General features: G+C 26.9%; 3 protein-coding genes across 6 annotated transcripts; 2 read left to right on the forward strand and 1 right to left on the reverse strand.

Moving 5' to 3' along the window:
- The first annotated feature begins 1357 nt into the window (after positions 1-1357).
- On the forward strand, positions 1358-4008 carry LOC112684352 (39S ribosomal protein L47, mitochondrial). Of its 2 annotated transcripts, XM_025555831.1 has the most exons (7): positions 1358-1693; positions 1856-2026; positions 2134-2286; positions 2745-2841; positions 2914-3031; positions 3378-3537; positions 3820-3958. In XM_025555831.1, exons 2-7 carry the CDS (start codon positions 1953-1955, stop codon positions 3956-3958), a joined length of 741 nt encoding a protein of 246 aa, XP_025411616.1. In that variant the 5' UTR covers positions 1358-1693; positions 1856-1952. The 2 variants fall into 2 exon arrangements, with proteins under 2 accessions (XP_025411616.1, XP_025411617.1); XM_025555832.1 differs by lacking the exon at positions 1358-1693 and having other exon boundaries at positions 1953-2026; positions 3820-4008.
- A 1308-nt stretch (positions 4009-5316) lies between these two features.
- On the reverse strand, positions 5317-8991 carry LOC112684354 (eukaryotic translation initiation factor 6). Of its 3 annotated transcripts, none has more exons than XM_025555836.1 (2): positions 8734-8991; positions 5317-6121 (listed from the first exon to the last, which is right to left on the reverse strand). In XM_025555836.1, exon 2 carries the CDS (start codon positions 6112-6114, stop codon positions 5455-5457), a length of 660 nt encoding a protein of 219 aa, XP_025411621.1. In that variant the 5' UTR covers positions 6115-6121; positions 8734-8991; the 3' UTR covers positions 5317-5454. The 3 variants fall into 3 exon arrangements, with proteins under 3 accessions (XP_025411621.1, XP_025411622.1, XP_025411620.1); XM_025555837.1 differs by lacking the exon at positions 8734-8991 and adding an exon at positions 6878-7047 and having other exon boundaries at positions 5361-6124; XM_025555835.1 differs by lacking the exon at positions 5317-6121 and adding an exon at positions 6251-7173 and having other exon boundaries at positions 8734-8922.
- A 100-nt stretch (positions 8992-9091) lies between these two features.
- On the forward strand, positions 9092-12190 carry LOC112684353 (solute carrier family 35 member E2). Its single transcript, XM_025555834.1, has 8 exons — positions 9092-9478; positions 9549-9687; positions 9765-9880; positions 10055-10187; positions 10257-10310; positions 10392-10595; positions 10659-10821; positions 12105-12190. The coding sequence occupies exons 1-8, from the start codon at positions 9310-9312 to the stop codon at positions 12153-12155; spliced, it is 1029 nt and encodes a 342-aa protein (XP_025411619.1). The 5' UTR covers positions 9092-9309; the 3' UTR covers positions 12156-12190.
- The last annotated feature ends 4937 nt before the right edge of the window (positions 12191-17127 follow it).

A 17127-nucleotide genomic window follows, 5' to 3' on the forward strand; every position in this document is an offset into this window, starting at 1 on the left:
GCAGTGCCAAACCCATACTTTCATTGGTTGGCTTCGTGATGCGAGTGTCTTCTTAATATAATCTCTAAACCATATTTGACAATATTAATCTGTATGTTGATATTTGGCATGTGTCTAATGTAATTTCGGTTATTGCAAATGCAATAAGGTTTAAAGTAATCAATTCAGTGATGTTAATTAAATTTTCTTATGAACGGGGAATTTAAATGACATATTATTGTATATGTTTATCAAAAGATTTCACTTAAACAGTTATTTTTATCATAAATCATAATACTTTTTTTGTGTTCCTGAGGAAGATTTATCCCGAAACTCTTCCATATGTACGCCACTGTGCTTATAAACAAAAAGAAAAAACATCGTCATGTTTATGTGTTGAATACTGCAGTCCCCGAAGTTACATCAATAAAATGTATAAAAAATACCACAACAGATTTTAAAATAGGTAATGTTTATTTAATCGGTAAAAAGTACTGTTGAGTACCCATCAGTTAAAAACTCAAAATATTTCATACATCTTTTATTTCACTGGATATATAAGTAACGTGGATCTTTATAGAGTTAATATAATTTCACATTATAATTATAATATTAATATTATTATTATTCAAATAAATACGTTTATCAATGGAAATTTCTTTTTGGATCTGCTAATTTCAACATAAGTAAATTTAAGATATAAAGTCGAAATAACAATGAACCTTTGCCACTATCCCACACCTGGTAAGTCTTTATTTAAATATTTATTAGTCACATCAAATTTTTGTAATCAGCCCTGCAATAGCGGGGCCTAAAATCCCCGCTAAATCGTCCCAACTGATACTTTTGGTCATTCCACTAATCTTGAATACATTTTATACAATAATATTTGAATTGGAAAATAAATAAATATTTTAGGTTGGTGTCATTACGGCGGCAAGATTGGTGGGATTTTTACATTTTGATATTGGGTACTTATGATTTTTTGATTTTTTTGTTACCTCGTGTTATTATCACGAGTTGTTATCAAAGGGGAACACTGCCTGAGGCCCGCTCTCAACTTGTTATGTTCATGGTCAGATAATTTTTTTTAATCTTTTAACACGTTGAGCTCCACTAGTGTTTACGGCGCAGTGCCCTGGTCGCCGCGCCGAAACTACGTACGGTCGACTATGCGTCGACACCGGCGATACGCGACGGCGCGATGCTGAAATACGTACTTATCCTAGTGTGTAACTAATTGAAAATAATAATTTATTTCATATATTATTATTTAAATAATTATAGAGTAACGGTTAAAATAATGTTAAATATTTCATAATTAAAAATAATTTTCATTGCGTAATAAAAATAGTTTTATATTTTTCGAATCACTCTGTATTCTGAGGAACACGGTGTATACAGCATAAAATAATTTGTATGAATATTATGTTAGTGCAGGGAATGTTATATATACCATTTTCTTATGTCAAATTGCGACAGAGTTATAATAATACGATATACAATTATTATCAGCGATAAACGTTGTAATCACTTACCGAAATCACTTTCGGGAAAAAATAAATATCCAAACTAAAAATAAACAAAATTAAAAACCAATGGTATCGTTAGATTCGTAAGAAGGAACCTGATCGCCAACAATACATTTCAGACCGTTATCTCGTAGCCAGTAAAAATTATAAACCATCAAAGTGAACACTATATTTGTCGACAGGTAATCGACTAAGGCGACCCGGGCAATTTTACCGATGCCGACTACCCGTCGACAATGGCATTGAACGTGTTAAGACCGTGCTCGTGGTTATCATTCTTCCATGTTATCTTAATGGCTTTTTTTTTTTTTACATTTTTCTGGTATGTAATGAATCCTGAAAAGGATTGAAAGAATAGTGAAATTTACTGATTTTCATTGGCTGCGATCAATATTCAATAACCCAATTCTCACGTTGAAAATATTTGTCAATCGTTGAACAATGGCTTTTCGAATTTTATCAAAATGTCGGATGTTTCAAAATATAATTAATACCAAAATCCCTAAAAATTTAAGGTATTTTACTTGTTTTTTAGTAATAGTATTTGTATAATTCACTTTGACTACAAGTTGTATTATTATGATTGGATAAGAAATAGTTACTGCATTCATAAATGTTTTAGATCTGATGGAATTCATATTTCAACTGTTCATCGTGATCTAATGGAATTTTTCGACGATAAAAAAAATTGGGCTGCTGAATCAATAAAAGTAGGAAGATCATGGAATAAAGATGAATTACGCATAAAAAGCAATGAAGATTTACACAAACTTTGGTATTGAAACATTTTATTTTTTTAAATACATTTGAAGTAATAATTTTCTATAATAATGATAAATACTTTTACTTTTAGTTGTTATCATCTAAAACCTTTTTAATTTTATCATCATTTATTATTTTTATACTTTATACAAACTTAAAGCAAGCGCTAAGCCTGTATTCAGGGACGGTAAGAACTATTGAGGGCCTTGGGCTCATTAGTTCCTGACCCCCTAAACTTTTACTTGTTTGGCCAAGGTATACACACTTAAGTATAATAAAAATATTCAAACTCACGTCTAATACTATGTCGAATAAGAATATAGAAAAAATGTAAAAAAATCTATAAGACTATGGGCCTTTTCGAACGTATGCACTCTTGCTTTCCTTGTCCTACCCTCTCGCTGGTCCTGCCTATATTTTATACTTTTTGTCATATTAAATTGTTTAATGTATATTTTTGCTAAATTTCAGGTTTGTGTTACTAAAAGAACGCAATATGTTATTAACAATGGAACATGAATGCTTAGCTCAGTTTGAATTATTTCCAAATCCAGAACGTATTGATAAGGTTGTATAACTTTGATTTTATTGGTATAACTTGTATTATTGTTGTAATTTATTATATATTATTCATTTAAAGGTTGAGGAAAGTATGAACAATTTAGAAGCTGTTGTACGTGAACGCAATAAAGCTTATTATGACTTAGAAGTTGGGGAATCTGCAGAAAGACCAGGAGAATTAGTTACCAATATGTTGGGTATATTCCATTAATCTCTATATTATCTATATGGTATAATTTTTTTTTAATTTGTGGTTCATTTAATACAGTAATTTATGAACCATTAAAAATTAAATTAGTATAAAATAATTAAAAAGTGAATATATATAATACATTTACTAGAAATACTACAAAATACATATTATTAATTATTATATTATGATTACTAAATTGTATTTAGTATTTACAATTTATTTATTAACTTTCAAATTTACAAGGGCAAAAATTTAAGTAACTGTAGGCCATACTGCATTAAACCATAATAAGTATTATTAGTCATTTATTTTTATATTGAACATGAATAATTATTTTGTTATTATTTCAGGATTAAATTTTTTCTATCGTAAATTTGAACATTTAATACCAAAATTTTTGAACAAAAAATGGAGAAAGAAACATACATTTAATGTTGTTAATGGAAATATTGAAAAATTCCAAAAATATTACAGAGAAAAATTACATAATGCAAACAGAAAAAGTAAAAAGTATGTCTTTAATGAAACAAAATATTTATTAAAATTATTTAATTATTTGTTTAGTTACATTTTTATATTTATTAAAAAGTCCAATAATAATATATTTTCCTATGGAAAAATTAGATTAATTTGAATAAAAGAAAATTACTTAAAGAATGGAGAGACATTTATCAAATGTTTGTAGATTTGTTTGTCTTTTGTCATTAATTGAAAAAATAAACAATAGGACCATTAGTAAATCACTTTAAAGTAATTTTATATTTAACTTTAATAATTTTTTTTTTTTTTTAGTCGTGACACAAACCATGTGATGCATCTAATGAAACGTTTTCCAAATATGGACATAAGTGCTGTCCAGCAACAATATCCTTCTGTAAATATTGAAAAAATTAAAAACTATCATAAAACTCGTGGACATTATGTACCATAATAAATTAATTAATATATAATAAACAATTATTAATTACTGTAAGAAGTTAATAAAGTGTCATTTTTTTTGTGTCACTACTATAGTTATTTAGTTATTAGTTAATAACAAATTGTAATTTTTGAATAATTAACATTTTTAATTCCCAATTATTGATTATTGGTGATAGTTATATTTTAAATCCTAAATCATGCTAGTAATTATGTCGAAAATATAGACAGAATCAGTAATTGATATAAAGACACTGTTAATCACAATTATTTATGTGGTCAGTATTTTATTTTCATATAGATCATCTATCATTGAATTGGCTGATACTCTTGTTATATCACGAGGAAAATTATTCATAGTATATAATATTATATATTAAATGAACCTTTGTTAGATTGACCTCCAAAAATAAGATGGTGTTTAAAAGGCTGTCAAACCTTACATATAACATAGATTAGAATAGGCATATATTGCAAGGAATGGAATGACAAATGTTTTTCAATCATTACTTGAAAATCGTCAAAGAAAAAGTTTTACTGACTTAAAGTCATACAATAAAAAGTAATATTGTTAAAAAAATATAAAATTCTTGCTCAAGCAGTTGAGCGATTTGTGACTACAATATCGGCTAGTGGGTATCGAAATATTTTGATAGAGAAAATAAGCGCTTGTTAATCCATTTATATTTATTTATTATAACTTATATCAAGGATTTTTTGTGAAATTTCTTGTATTGAACAAAAGCAATGATAATATTAAACAGAAATACTTCCAGACAATTATCTTGGGAGGGGCAAAGTTCATGAAATATTGTGAAAAGAGAAGATAGAATAAGGAATGAATATGTGAGAGGTAGTATGATGTAGTGTCTATAGTGGAGAGACATAATGAGAGAAAATAGTTGAAGATGAATAGGGCATGTAATGAGACAAGAGGAAACAAATGCAGTAAGAGTTGTTATGAAAATGAACGTTGAAGGGAAATGAGGAAGACCAAAAAAGAAAAGGTTGGATATGATTGAAAATGATATGAAGGCTGTTGATGTGTGCTTAGGGGACATAGTAAATCGAGATGAGTGGTGGTTGAGAGTGACCCCAAATAGTTGGGAGAAAGCAAAGGAGAATAATTGTTCAGTTTGAATACTTTTGCAATATAATTTTTGAATCGTAGAGATTTATTCTTCTATATATTCTGTAGCAACCATTATTCTATTCTTGTCTAATTACTATTACTGTTTTAATCTCATTTGACTGAAAGTATCAAATTTTGAAACACATTAAAGTTATTCATAGAATAGATCAACATTTATATTTACTCTGTATTCATAGTACACAATTGTCAACATTAAATTGAATGACATAAAAACAGAGTTCAGTTCAAATTAATTAATTAATGTTTATTGTGTATTATAATACAATAAATTAGATAAATAATAGGTAAACAAGAACGTTGAATCCATAATTAATTTGACAAAATGAAAAATGTAAGTAATATTTTCACTATATTAATTAAATTAATTGAACAGCACCTTTTTTTACAAATTCTGCAATTGAGCTGTACGGCATTAAATGCTGTGATCCATCTTCTAATACAATTTCTTCTTCTTGGCCTTCTAACGTGTTTTTTATGATAACACTGTCTATATGTTTATTACATTTTAAAAAAACAAAACTATTTAAATTTGGCTCAATAATTTTTTTATTTTTTTCCAATTTGTTAAATAACTGTGGCATATGCCGGAGTATAGTGTCAAAATGATTGTCAGCATTCTGAGCGAATTGTTTTGCAAACCGCAACTCTGCAGGTGATAGATAGGCACCCCCTTCAGGTCGATTAGCTTCTTCTTCAAGCACACTAACACAAAAGCATTCAATCTTTTTCAGCCTAGTTCGCAAGTAGCTAGTTATTACAAATTTAATACGTTCTAGTTCAAGTTTGTGCAAGTCTACTTTTGGATCAGTTTTCGATAACTTAGCCAAGTTCCCTTCCATTCCTTTGATTTGTTCCAACAAGCAATCAATGTAATCTGTTTGATGGGGAAGAATTTCAGGACTAAATTTTTCATTTAACCATGCTTGTTCTACCGTTTGTAATACTTTTTGTGCAGTCATTTCTTCTTGATTGTCATCTTCCTCATCGTCTATCAAATCGAGGATATCAATGTCCATATTAATTCTAAAATAAAAATGCAATAAGATCACTGGATGAAAAATACATAAAATATAAAATAATACATGAATGAAAAAAATCAGTCATCAAGTATTCAATATTTAGTATATTTATTTATTGAAGTAAATTATATAAGTATATAAAATATGTTGTGTATAAACAATAAGAGTTACCAAATTGTTACATGAAGTGACAAACAATTTTAACCTTAAATAATATTTCATATCTAAATATAAATTACAACATATATCGTAACATAATGAATCATTAATATTTATAATTAGTGTTTAAGATGTTTTTATACTATCTATAAGTGGACCCTTGAGTTTTTTCATTTTGTGTACACCATCTGGATCTAACTTGAATATACTGTCAATGACAGAAATTTCTGTAGAAGTTGTATCTGTACCACAAACAGCACACCAATCATTAACAACCATTCCAGCACCAACAACATCTGAACCACGGTTCACAGTACCAGCAACGAGAGGAACTTGAATGAGACCAGAAAGTTCATCTAGATCTTCTACTGTAGTTTTAGGATGTACTAGTCCGCCTTGATTAGAGATAGCACAGTATGAACCTACAAGGCAGTTGGATGCGACAGTTTGTCTATAAACTTCAACATTTAGAGTGTCTGAGAGTATTTCTTCGGTATCCTTATCCAAATCAGGATGAACTAAAGCTACATAGTCATTACATACCATAACATTGCCAAGGGCTGATAAACGTTCTTCTACTCGCTGTACTTTAACATTATCAGGTAAAGAATTCCGTATATGTTGTAATTCAGTGTCTGTAGTAGAATTGGGTAACAATAATCCATTTTTGTTCCCAACGGTCATACGACCAACAATACGACATCCAGCTACAGAAGCATGGATAACAGGTATAATATCAGACAGTTCTGATTCAAATACACTATAAAATGTTTCTGAAGCACCAATTCCAACCAAACAATAAGAGTTTGTCAGCTTACTGAACACTCCAATTTCATTGTTGTTTTCAAACTGCGCTCGGACTGCCATTATTGTATTATAAAATATTCCCAACCAATCCTGCATACAAAAATTGGTATGTATCACAAACAAGAAAAATAATAAATATTATAAAATTTTAAAATATAAAATATTTAATCATGTACTTAAAGCTATGTTCAAACTGAAACTTAAATTATTAAATTATTTTAAAATTTATAAACATTGTTTTTTGACTACTGATAATAAAACAGTTACAATCAGTGCTCAAATTGGGGGGATGCAGATGAATGGAGTCAGCTTTCATTTTTCCATAGATTTCAGTGTCCCCCTTCATTTAATTAAGCGAGGAACGCTAAAAACAAGTCCCCTCTGGGGATGTTTACTTTTGAACAGTATATTTGGATTTTGTTTTCGTTTGTTTCTATTTTCTATAGCAAACTGCAAAGTAATGGTTATTTTTTCCCAGAAAACGATTATCTTTAATGAGAATCATGGGCTAAGATAATAATCATGGCTAAATAATTAAATAATTTTGAAGTGATTTTGGTTGTTTAGGTTGTATAATCGTATAGGTGTTTTTACGTTCTACTTTTGACAACCTTTTGAGAAATTGTTGTTTAATTTTCCAACAATTGATAAGATTAACATAACGAAATGGATTGAATTGTGGGTTAAAAAAGGCAAATGAATTGGAGAGGAAGAAAATTGTTCTAAAAGGATAAAAATTACTAAAGAAAATGCATACAAGTCATTGTGGAATTAAATTAAAGAAAAAATATTTATTTCTGTAATTAATATTATTGTTTCATTATAAAATAATGTTATAGTAATAAACAAATAAATATTATATAATAATACTACCTTTATAGTGCCATATTATATGTACAGGGGGCGCGGGGACGAAGTCCACAACGGGTTACTTAACAATTTATCAACTATGGAATGGTGTTTTTTTAACTAAAACCAGCATCCATCCTCAATTTTTTTTCAATTCAAGCATTGGTTACAATTAATACTTAAATAAAATAACTATTAGCCTCAAACAATTAATAACTTCATTCAATAATATAATACAACAACAGAGTATAGCTAATAATAATTACACTTCCATGTTTACATTATTTCAATCAACATAGAATACATACATATTATAAATAATTAACCAAATACCCTGTACCTATATTAAAAGCTTAATATATAAAATTAATATTTCTAATATAACTACTGTTTTGAAAAATACAAATTATAATCAATATGTTTTATATAGTACTCTATAAAATTGACCAATTTAATACATTTTAATAACAACTATTACATTATATCTAAGAATTAGGTATCTATGTTAAGTTAAATTGAATTAAAAATAAAAATATTATATAAATTATAGAATAACTAGAATATTCTACACATACTTATAAATACTTTAAATATACTTTTGCATATTTATAACAATGCAATTTACTTAAGACAAAATTAAATCAAACATTAAAGTAATCGCAGAAAGTCAATTCATTTTAACATAATTAATACTGGTCACACACATTGTTGTAAATTATTAATTAAATATTTCGACAATCTCACTACGTACGTAACATACGTAACTTTAACTAGTATAAAAAAAAACAATTGTATACTTACGTTTTAATACGATTTAATCCGACAAAGGAAAACTGAATGAAACGAAAATTTTGTATTGCAATTTATTACTAAAGGAATCACAATTGACTTTTTTCTATGAAGACTGGTATTGGTAATAATTACAGTTAACCAATACACTTCACCACTAGTAGAACGTAGGTTTACTTATTTCAAGTCCGTATTAACCTAAAAAACTTATTATTATTACATTTAAACGTTTTCGTATTTAACATCTGATTATTTGATTCGAATCACGCTTCAGTTTAGTTTTCACGTTTCTACATTCTAGTTTGTTTACAAATCACTTATCAGTTGGTTAGGTTAAATTGATAAAACTTAAAATGATAACGATAAGCAGAAAATATTATTTAAAATATCGTTTTTCTATTCGTGACGTGTCTACTATTTAACACACAATATAGCACCGATAATTGATTATTATTAATGATATTCTGTATTTTACTGGTTACTTACCATTTGAAAATTAATATTTTTATAACCAATCATGTAGGATTATTTCTTTCCTTTTATTAATTTGTTTTGTTTCACTATTAATGTAAAATAAATCTAGAATTTATGACTCAACTGCTTAATACTGTGACCATCGCTGAGAAACGGATGGAAGATGGTTTATATTCTTTCAGGGCTATTGCGTTTTTGGTCTTATGGTATTTTTTTAGCGGATGTACATTGTTTTTAAACAAATATATCCTGTCTTATCTGAAAGTAGATCCCACGGTGCTAGGTAATAAAATATTTTTGGTACTGCATGTAAAAATATAATATTATTCATTTGATTTTAAATGTATATTAAGGCACTTCTCAAATGATCATGACAACTATATGTGGTTTTATTCAATTGTATATACCATGTGGAATGTATCAACAACCTATACATCGATCTAAACGGCCACCAAACTTCTACATCCACATGAGTTTAGTGGGTTGTACTCGGTAAGTTCTTATCAATAATTCAAATTTCATATAAATTAAACAAAAAGAATAATATTTCTTTTTTTTTTTTTTTATAGGTTTATTACCGTACTTTTAGGACTTATATCGTTAAATTATGTAGCAGTTAGTTTTACTGAAACAATAAAAAGTTCAGCTCCTATATTCACAGTATTTATTTCAAAATTGTTGTTAGGTAAGGTTAGTTTTACTTTAAAAATAGTAATTAATATTAGACATATTATATATACTTTAATTAAATATATCGCGACCCCAATCAAAATTTATATATAGGCAATTTAATGAAATATTTTATAGTATGTTATTTTTTAATTTTTAAGACTTATATCTTAATTAATTAATTTTTTAGGAGAACAAACAGGTTTATTGGTAAGCTTATCTTTAGTTCCTATAATGGTTGGCCTAACATTATGTTCTTCAAATGAGATATCATTTAATATACTTGGATTTATAGCTGCTCTTGCAACCAATTTTACTGAATGGTAATAATATTTTGTTAATGTTAATGTTTTGTTTGAAGGTGATAATTTTTATTTGGTTAATTTTTTTAGTTTACAGAATGTCTATTCCAAAATGCTGATTAGTGGTGATAAATTCAAATATACGTTAGTATAACATAATTTACCATAAAAACTTATTGTTTAAATACTAAATATACATTTAATTAAAATATTATTTTTTTTAAGGCCTGCTGAACTTCAATATTATACTAGTTTAGCTTCAATTATTATTCAAATCCCTGCATCATTAGTATTAGTGGACATCAAATTTGCAATTAATAATACTAGTCTATACATTTTATTTTTATTTATTCTAAATGGAATATTTTTCCATTTTCAAAGTATAACGGCTTATGTTCTTATGGATTATATAAGTCCAGTTACTTATAGGTAATATTTTATTCAGATTTTATATTTATATGCTAGATTAAAATCATTTGTATTATAATTTAGTGTGGCCAATACTGTTAAACGTGCGTTCCTTATATGGATGTCAGTTATATTATTTGGAAACTCTATTACTCTCTTAAGTGGGCTTGGGACTATCATAGTTATTGCAGGAGTTGTAATATATAATAAAGTTAAACAATATGATATGAATCGTCAATTAACCATCGTAAGTATAATATACTTTACTTCTTAATTTATATAATTATAATTGTTATTTTAACAATATATTGCTTATATAAATTAATTTTTTTATTTTATGTTCAAGGATAATTTATGTTTAATTTGTATTTATTGTAATATTGTCATTACTAATGATTCATTAGTTATAGATATATAATAATTTAATTATTGTACAAATAAATATATACATATATAAGATGTTTTAAGATTTTAAAATACAAGTTTGTTTCATAACATTCCTCTCAAATGTCATTTAATTTCTTTTTTCAATTTTGATTAGCTCAACATATTTAAAACAACAATTTTAATTAATGGTTATGTTTAGGATGGATCGCTATAATTTATTATCATAGATTCTTAGGATTATATTTATATTTATTAATACATTTAAAAAATAATAAATATAGTTTAGGAAAGTTTTCATTTGATTTTTTCATATTTTTAAATTTTTAGTGCTTACCATATTCTAATGTTTTTATATAATATAAATCTGAAAGTGAAGTTTTTTAGTGTTATAACTTCCAAGGCTTGGTTATATTCTGTAGATAAAGCTTATAACTAGAGGTCGGATTTATATTCTCTTAAAATCTTTAAAATATGATGTTTTTATGTCTTTTGAAAAAGGCAATATATTCTCTAATTATTCTTTAAAAATACCAAATTTATGATGCCTTATGTCTTTAAAATGTCTGTAAAAAAAAATGTATAACTTAGTTTTAATTTATCAATTACTAAATGCAAATTTTAACCATAGTAGATTACCCCTATTATCTAGTGATTCATTTTTTATAACAACCTAGAAGGATATAAAAATAACTCATACTGTAAATATTGTATTTATGGATCAATATTATCAAAATGCCGATGTACATAATATATGCATGGATGTACAGATAAATAATAGTTAATATAAATGAGATATCTCACTCTCATTCAAATCTATAGATTAGAAACAAATATGTAAAATCATAAAAATCTGACCTCTACTTATAAAATTTAAATTGTTAAAAATTAAAAAGAAACATAGTAAAATAAATTTTTATCACATATAAATACTAATAGTTTATTAATACTTATACATTTTAAGCACTTAACTTGTAGGACTAAAAAAATAATTAATAGAAATCATGTTGAGCTATTATTGAAATTTATTATACCTAAATTGTATATTTTAAATATTAAGCTAATTCTTTCATACAAATTTTTCAACTTAGAAATAAATATGTGTAATTTTAATAATATTATTAATTGTCACATTTTTAATTACAGGAATTTGATAAGACTCGGTTAACCTCTCCTTTCAAAATACGGACAATTTAAAATATTTATAATTTATAAAACTATTATAAATTATAACATTTTAATTATTATGTATAAAAATAGTTTTTGTATTATATATTTTATATATAGAAATAATTATAAAAATTGTTTTATAATCATTAAATATATTTATCATTTATTAAGATTAAAGATAACATTGTTTATCTGAAAATGTATGTTTGTAATGAATAATTTTGATACTCCTACATATTATTATCAAAAGTAACATTATGCTTAATTTTGAATAATATAATGAAAATATGTTAGATTTTTAAAATGTTTATAAATTTTAAATTTACTAATTTAGGTCAAGTGATCGATACGAAAATAATTTAATATTGACTACTTAGTAAATTGAAATCTATAATATATAATTATAGCACCACAATCAATGAGGCAAAAACTGTGTAGGTCAAAAACTATCTTTCTTAAACTCATCTCATAGAGTAAAGAATGTATACATATAACCACAATAGAATAAAGATTCATCTAGATAAATTAAATAAATCACTTTCATGAATAAAGTTTAAAATTATTTTATTATTTATACACTTGAATATTCGAGTTATAATTTAGTAAAATTAGTAAATCATTATGTGAATTATTTAAGTGTAACATTGATCATCAATCAAAATACCTTTTCGTGAATATTATAATTTATTGTAGTTTCCTAAATAATAATACAATAACAATTTTCATTCAGAATTATTATCTTACTAGCTTTTTTTTAATTGGGATAGTAATAAAACCATTATTTTCAATAACCATTTCATCATGCATTCTAAAACAGAAATATTTCATATTTAAGTTGTTATTGTACATGTGATAAAGATAGAAAATTATGGTATGCAAAAATCGCGATTATCGCTATAATTGATTTTCATTTATTAGGGTCTGTTTCGTTCGCTTGTGAATTTATTAACATCTCGGTTAATTATTTAAAATAATTTCATTGTCTTCTGCCTCTGTTGGCAAAGGCCCCTAATACGAAAATGAAAGGTTCTACGGCAACAAGTACTTTAGATTGATTTCACTTTGGTTATCTAGAACAAAAAAATAATGCAAATACTAATAATACTGTTACCAGCTCGATGTCGCCGACTTTAAAAGCTATTTATGATAATCATGCTTCTCTTATCGTCAACAATTCTACGTCCTCGTTTCCGCCCGTCGACATATTTATGCCATCTATTTTTACCGAAACGTCATTAATGAAGTGTCACAGTCCACCAGCGTGTGCGTTGATAATATGGTAAATTCTAATATCAATAATCATGCTGTGTCGTATTTTATTATTATTACGATAAAAATCATAATAACCTATTCATTTGCATAATCCAAGTCGCTTAATATCGGCAATCTTCACCCCTTATAGCCCGGCAAATTAGTGTTCAAGCGTGTCGATAGTATCGTCTCTATCTAATCGGCTGGCTCTGTCCAGATTAAAATCGCATTTTCATTGGCTAACCTAACCACAGCAAACCACTTTCTTAAATCTTTAATTCTAATTTAATTTAATTTGCCTGCTTCTATTTCGTCTTCGTTGATGTATTCTTTCGGTGTGATACGGTTCGAGCCGTTATTCACGGAAGAGTATATTTGGGACGGTGTTAATCACCGATTTGTCTCATTGGTTTTAAAATAATTTTAACATCCAGAGACGGTTCACCAGTCTCTAAAATATTAAAATTTTCGTACTACACACAGTTTCAAATCAGTAAAATCTAAATTAAAAATGAATTCTCTATAAACTATTACCGGATACTTATGGTCTTCTTAAACCAATAACGCATAATACAAATTAAATAAAAGCATGTATAATTAATATATGAATTCATTACTGTAAACGAAATTGAATTATTATTAATTAATTTATACATAAATTTACTCTAATATACCATCAACATATTATTATACAATAAATTCTAACATTTTAGTTATAAAGCTATGGTTTTAAAATAGCTCTGTAATATTTTACCAATATAAAGGAATTTCAAAAACAAATTTTTTTAAATATTAACTCTATTAGAATATTATACGATTAACTTCTCATAAATTTTGGTTTCTTTGACGTTTAGCTTCGGGAAAAACACTTTCAAAGTATTCTTGTTGTGTATCCTTAGTGTGTTTTTTGCTGTCTATCATTTTATTCAACCATAATAATACAGCTGGTTCTGAATTGAAATTATTGACAGTTACCATATTAATTCGAATATAAAGAGAATCTTTAATGGTTTCTGATGTTAAAGAAATTCTTCTTGAGGTTCTCATAATGTTGTAACAGGAAATTAACCTTTCTCTACATAAACGAACTTATTTTATTTGCTAATTTTTGATTTTGTTGAACATGCATTTGTCTATTGGAACGATTTTTTAAATTTTATTTGTGGTTAATTTTGATTGTTGAAATACTTTAACACATTCGACATGCTCAACTAACTGGAGATGGTTTTTTAAAACCTCTTTACGTGGAGCAGTACCAGTTCACTACATATAGCTGGAATTTTATTCTTTTGCTTGATATGCATTAATAATGTCTGTTAATGGAGATAGCATATACTACATCTTACCATTTTTTCTACCTTTAACACATTCTAGTTTTTCAAAAACGTAATCAAGGATTAAACTTTATTTTCTTTTAATAGCTTCACTACTACAACTTGCAATATTAACATCAGAGTTACCAAATAAATCAGTTTTTTTTTTTTTTTTTTGAAGCATTAATATCTACATTTTCAGCAGAATTATTTGAAGTTAATAAAAAAAAAAAAAAATTGATTGACCTATAATGCTGATTGATAATTGTATACTACATATACAATATATGTTGCAGAAAAATAACTCAAAATTAATTCGTTAAATGGAAACGATTTTGAAAGATAAATGTATGATTCCATAAAACATTTTATTATATAGAGTTTCGTTAAATTTCAATTTATTTTGTTAAAAAGTGATACCACTATATTTGAGCTTACAATAAGGTAGTACTTACCATTTCCTTTTATTAAAAATGTATGTATTAGTGGAAATATGTAGAAATAAAACTATTACTAACAACTAAATGCTGTGAGGAAGAGTGTTAGAGACATGACATGACCATATAGACATAAAAAACTATGAAGAAGTATAAAAACCCTATTACTAAAACATGCCTACTGTAGACTGCAGTACTATCGATAGACGTTAGTCTGCAGTGTGTCTAGTTATTGGTTATATTGGTAAAATATTGAGTTTAAATAATAATACTATCAGCGACGGCAATAGCAGTGTTGCACGCGGATTATTTCTCGATAAACAATACTAAGCTGATAAAATTAAAAATAGCAACTCTCAATAACAATGAATAGTAACAACTATGAGTATGAGAAGTAACAACAAATATTGTTCACTGCGTGTCCGTGTAAAATGTAGATAATAATTAAAATATGGTTTGTCAAAAAACCATTTAGGTACAAAAAAAAAATTGGTGAAGCTATGTTGCTATAAAATTGTACATAATATTATCATAAAGGTTTGATTTGAATAACACACTGTTAAATTTCGTACTGCACACTGCACTTTTCGTACTACACAAAGTGTGTTGTACTGCACACAATTTTAGGGACTGCAATTCACAGTCACCGTCCGAATTAGTTGAATTTAAGTTAAAATCGACGTATTTTCCCGATTATATTTCTATTTTTAACGAAAAATTCAAAATTAAACCAGTGTACGCTCCCCCACTTTATGCAAGAAATGTAGGCGTTTTGATCATACTCAAATTTTTTGTCGTGGCAAACATCAATTTAATTGTTGCGCCTCTGTGAATCATTTATTGTCAAATTGTCACACCCGCTCATCACCCAATGCGATCGTCTCTAGCGTCAAATTCCAAGGTTTTCGTGTACCATCTGATCTGTCGTATCCTGAATGGATCTGTCCGAAGGACCTCAAGAAATTAATGGTTATTACAAATAATAAAATTACTTTTATGGAAGCTTTTAAAATTAAGGATAAGAACATTTGTAAGTCGGATTTCTTTTTTTCTGACATAACTTCTCGTCCTATTTTAAACACTCCTAAACATTCTATTAATACATCTAATTCCACACCAAGTTCCAAAGTCTTTTTCTATCCCAACATGAATATTGTGTTAATTATAATTCTTCTTTTCCTCGTTCAGCCCACTTAAATATTTCAAATTCTTATTCATCGCCTAACGGTTCCTTTTTAAATTATGCATTACAAATAAATGCTTCGCAACAGTTTTCTTCTATCAACTTAGAATGGGTAATTTCTGGATTTTCAATTATGCATCAAAGGCTTGGAATCGGAAATGGGTTAACCAACTCCAACATTTGCAGCTTATTTTTGTTTGATTTGGTCTTTCCCTGTATTCACTATATTCCTACTTCACGCAAAATCCTATTTTCTATTCTGGCCACAACGACCTCTCTGTTCACTCTTTTTATTTATCCCAGAATGATTCCCCTTATTGCACACATCATGAGGACCTTTTATATGTAACGTTTCTCATATTTTATTTAATTGTCCTGATCTTCTTCATAGTCGGCATCTTCATTCTACTATATGTCTTACCAACAACGTTCATTTTACTCTACCAAACGTCTTCCAATCTTCCAATCCATCCTTGATTAAAGCTATCATCAACTTTGTGCTCTCAGAGGGCTTTTATTATAATTAAATTTGTATCATATATATATGTGTACATATGTATACATATATGTTTATTTTTCTCTATCTTTATATTTTTAATTGTTGAAACAAAAGTATTTGTAATATAAGTTTAAAAAAATTTAATTATTTAAATTATTAAAAAAAATAAAAACTTATCATAATGGTTAATTTTTCGTTAATTATATTGTATGATTGTATACTCGATAGATTTTTGTAATGGATTATCTCCGAAAAAAACCTAACGGTGAAAAAAAGTCAAGTTCCAAACTCCCTCCCAAAAAAGTCGGCCTATCAA

This window comes from Sipha flava, unplaced genomic scaffold (genome assembly GCF_003268045.1).
Source record: "Sipha flava isolate LNK unplaced genomic scaffold, YSA_version1 249_pilon_pilon, whole genome shotgun sequence".
In the NCBI taxonomy this organism is placed as follows: Eukaryota; Metazoa; Arthropoda; class Insecta; order Hemiptera; family Aphididae; genus Sipha; species Sipha flava.

Excerpts from the sequence above, each read along its gene's own strand:
- LOC112684353 (XM_025555834.1), top strand. The coding sequence starts at position 9,310 with ATGACTCAACTGCTTAATACTGTGACCATCGCTGAGAAACGGATGGAA. Across the intron at positions 9,881-10,054 it reads TATTTCAAAATTGTTGTTAG|GAGAACAAACAGGTTTATTG; the intron begins GTAAGGTTAGTT and ends TTAATTTTTTAG. Across the intron at positions 10,596-10,658 it reads ATAAGTCCAGTTACTTATAG|TGTGGCCAATACTGTTAAAC; the intron begins GTAATATTTTAT and ends ATTATAATTTAG.
- LOC112684352 (XM_025555831.1), top strand. The coding sequence starts at position 1,953 with ATGGCTTTTCGAATTTTATCAAAATGTCGGATGTTTCAAAATATAATT. Across the intron at positions 2,287-2,744 it reads GAAGATTTACACAAACTTTG|GTTTGTGTTACTAAAAGAAC; the intron begins GTATTGAAACAT and ends GCTAAATTTCAG. Across the intron at positions 3,538-3,819 it reads GCAAACAGAAAAAGTAAAAA|TCGTGACACAAACCATGTGA; the intron begins GTATGTCTTTAA and ends TTTTTTTTTTAG.
- LOC112684354 (XM_025555837.1), bottom strand. The coding sequence starts at position 6,960 with ATGACCGTTGGGAACAAAAATGGATTATTGTTACCCAATTCTACTACA. Across the intron at positions 6,125-6,877 it reads CATATACGGAATTCTTTACC|TAGAATTAATATGGACATTG; the intron begins TGATAATGTTAA and ends GCATTTTTATTT.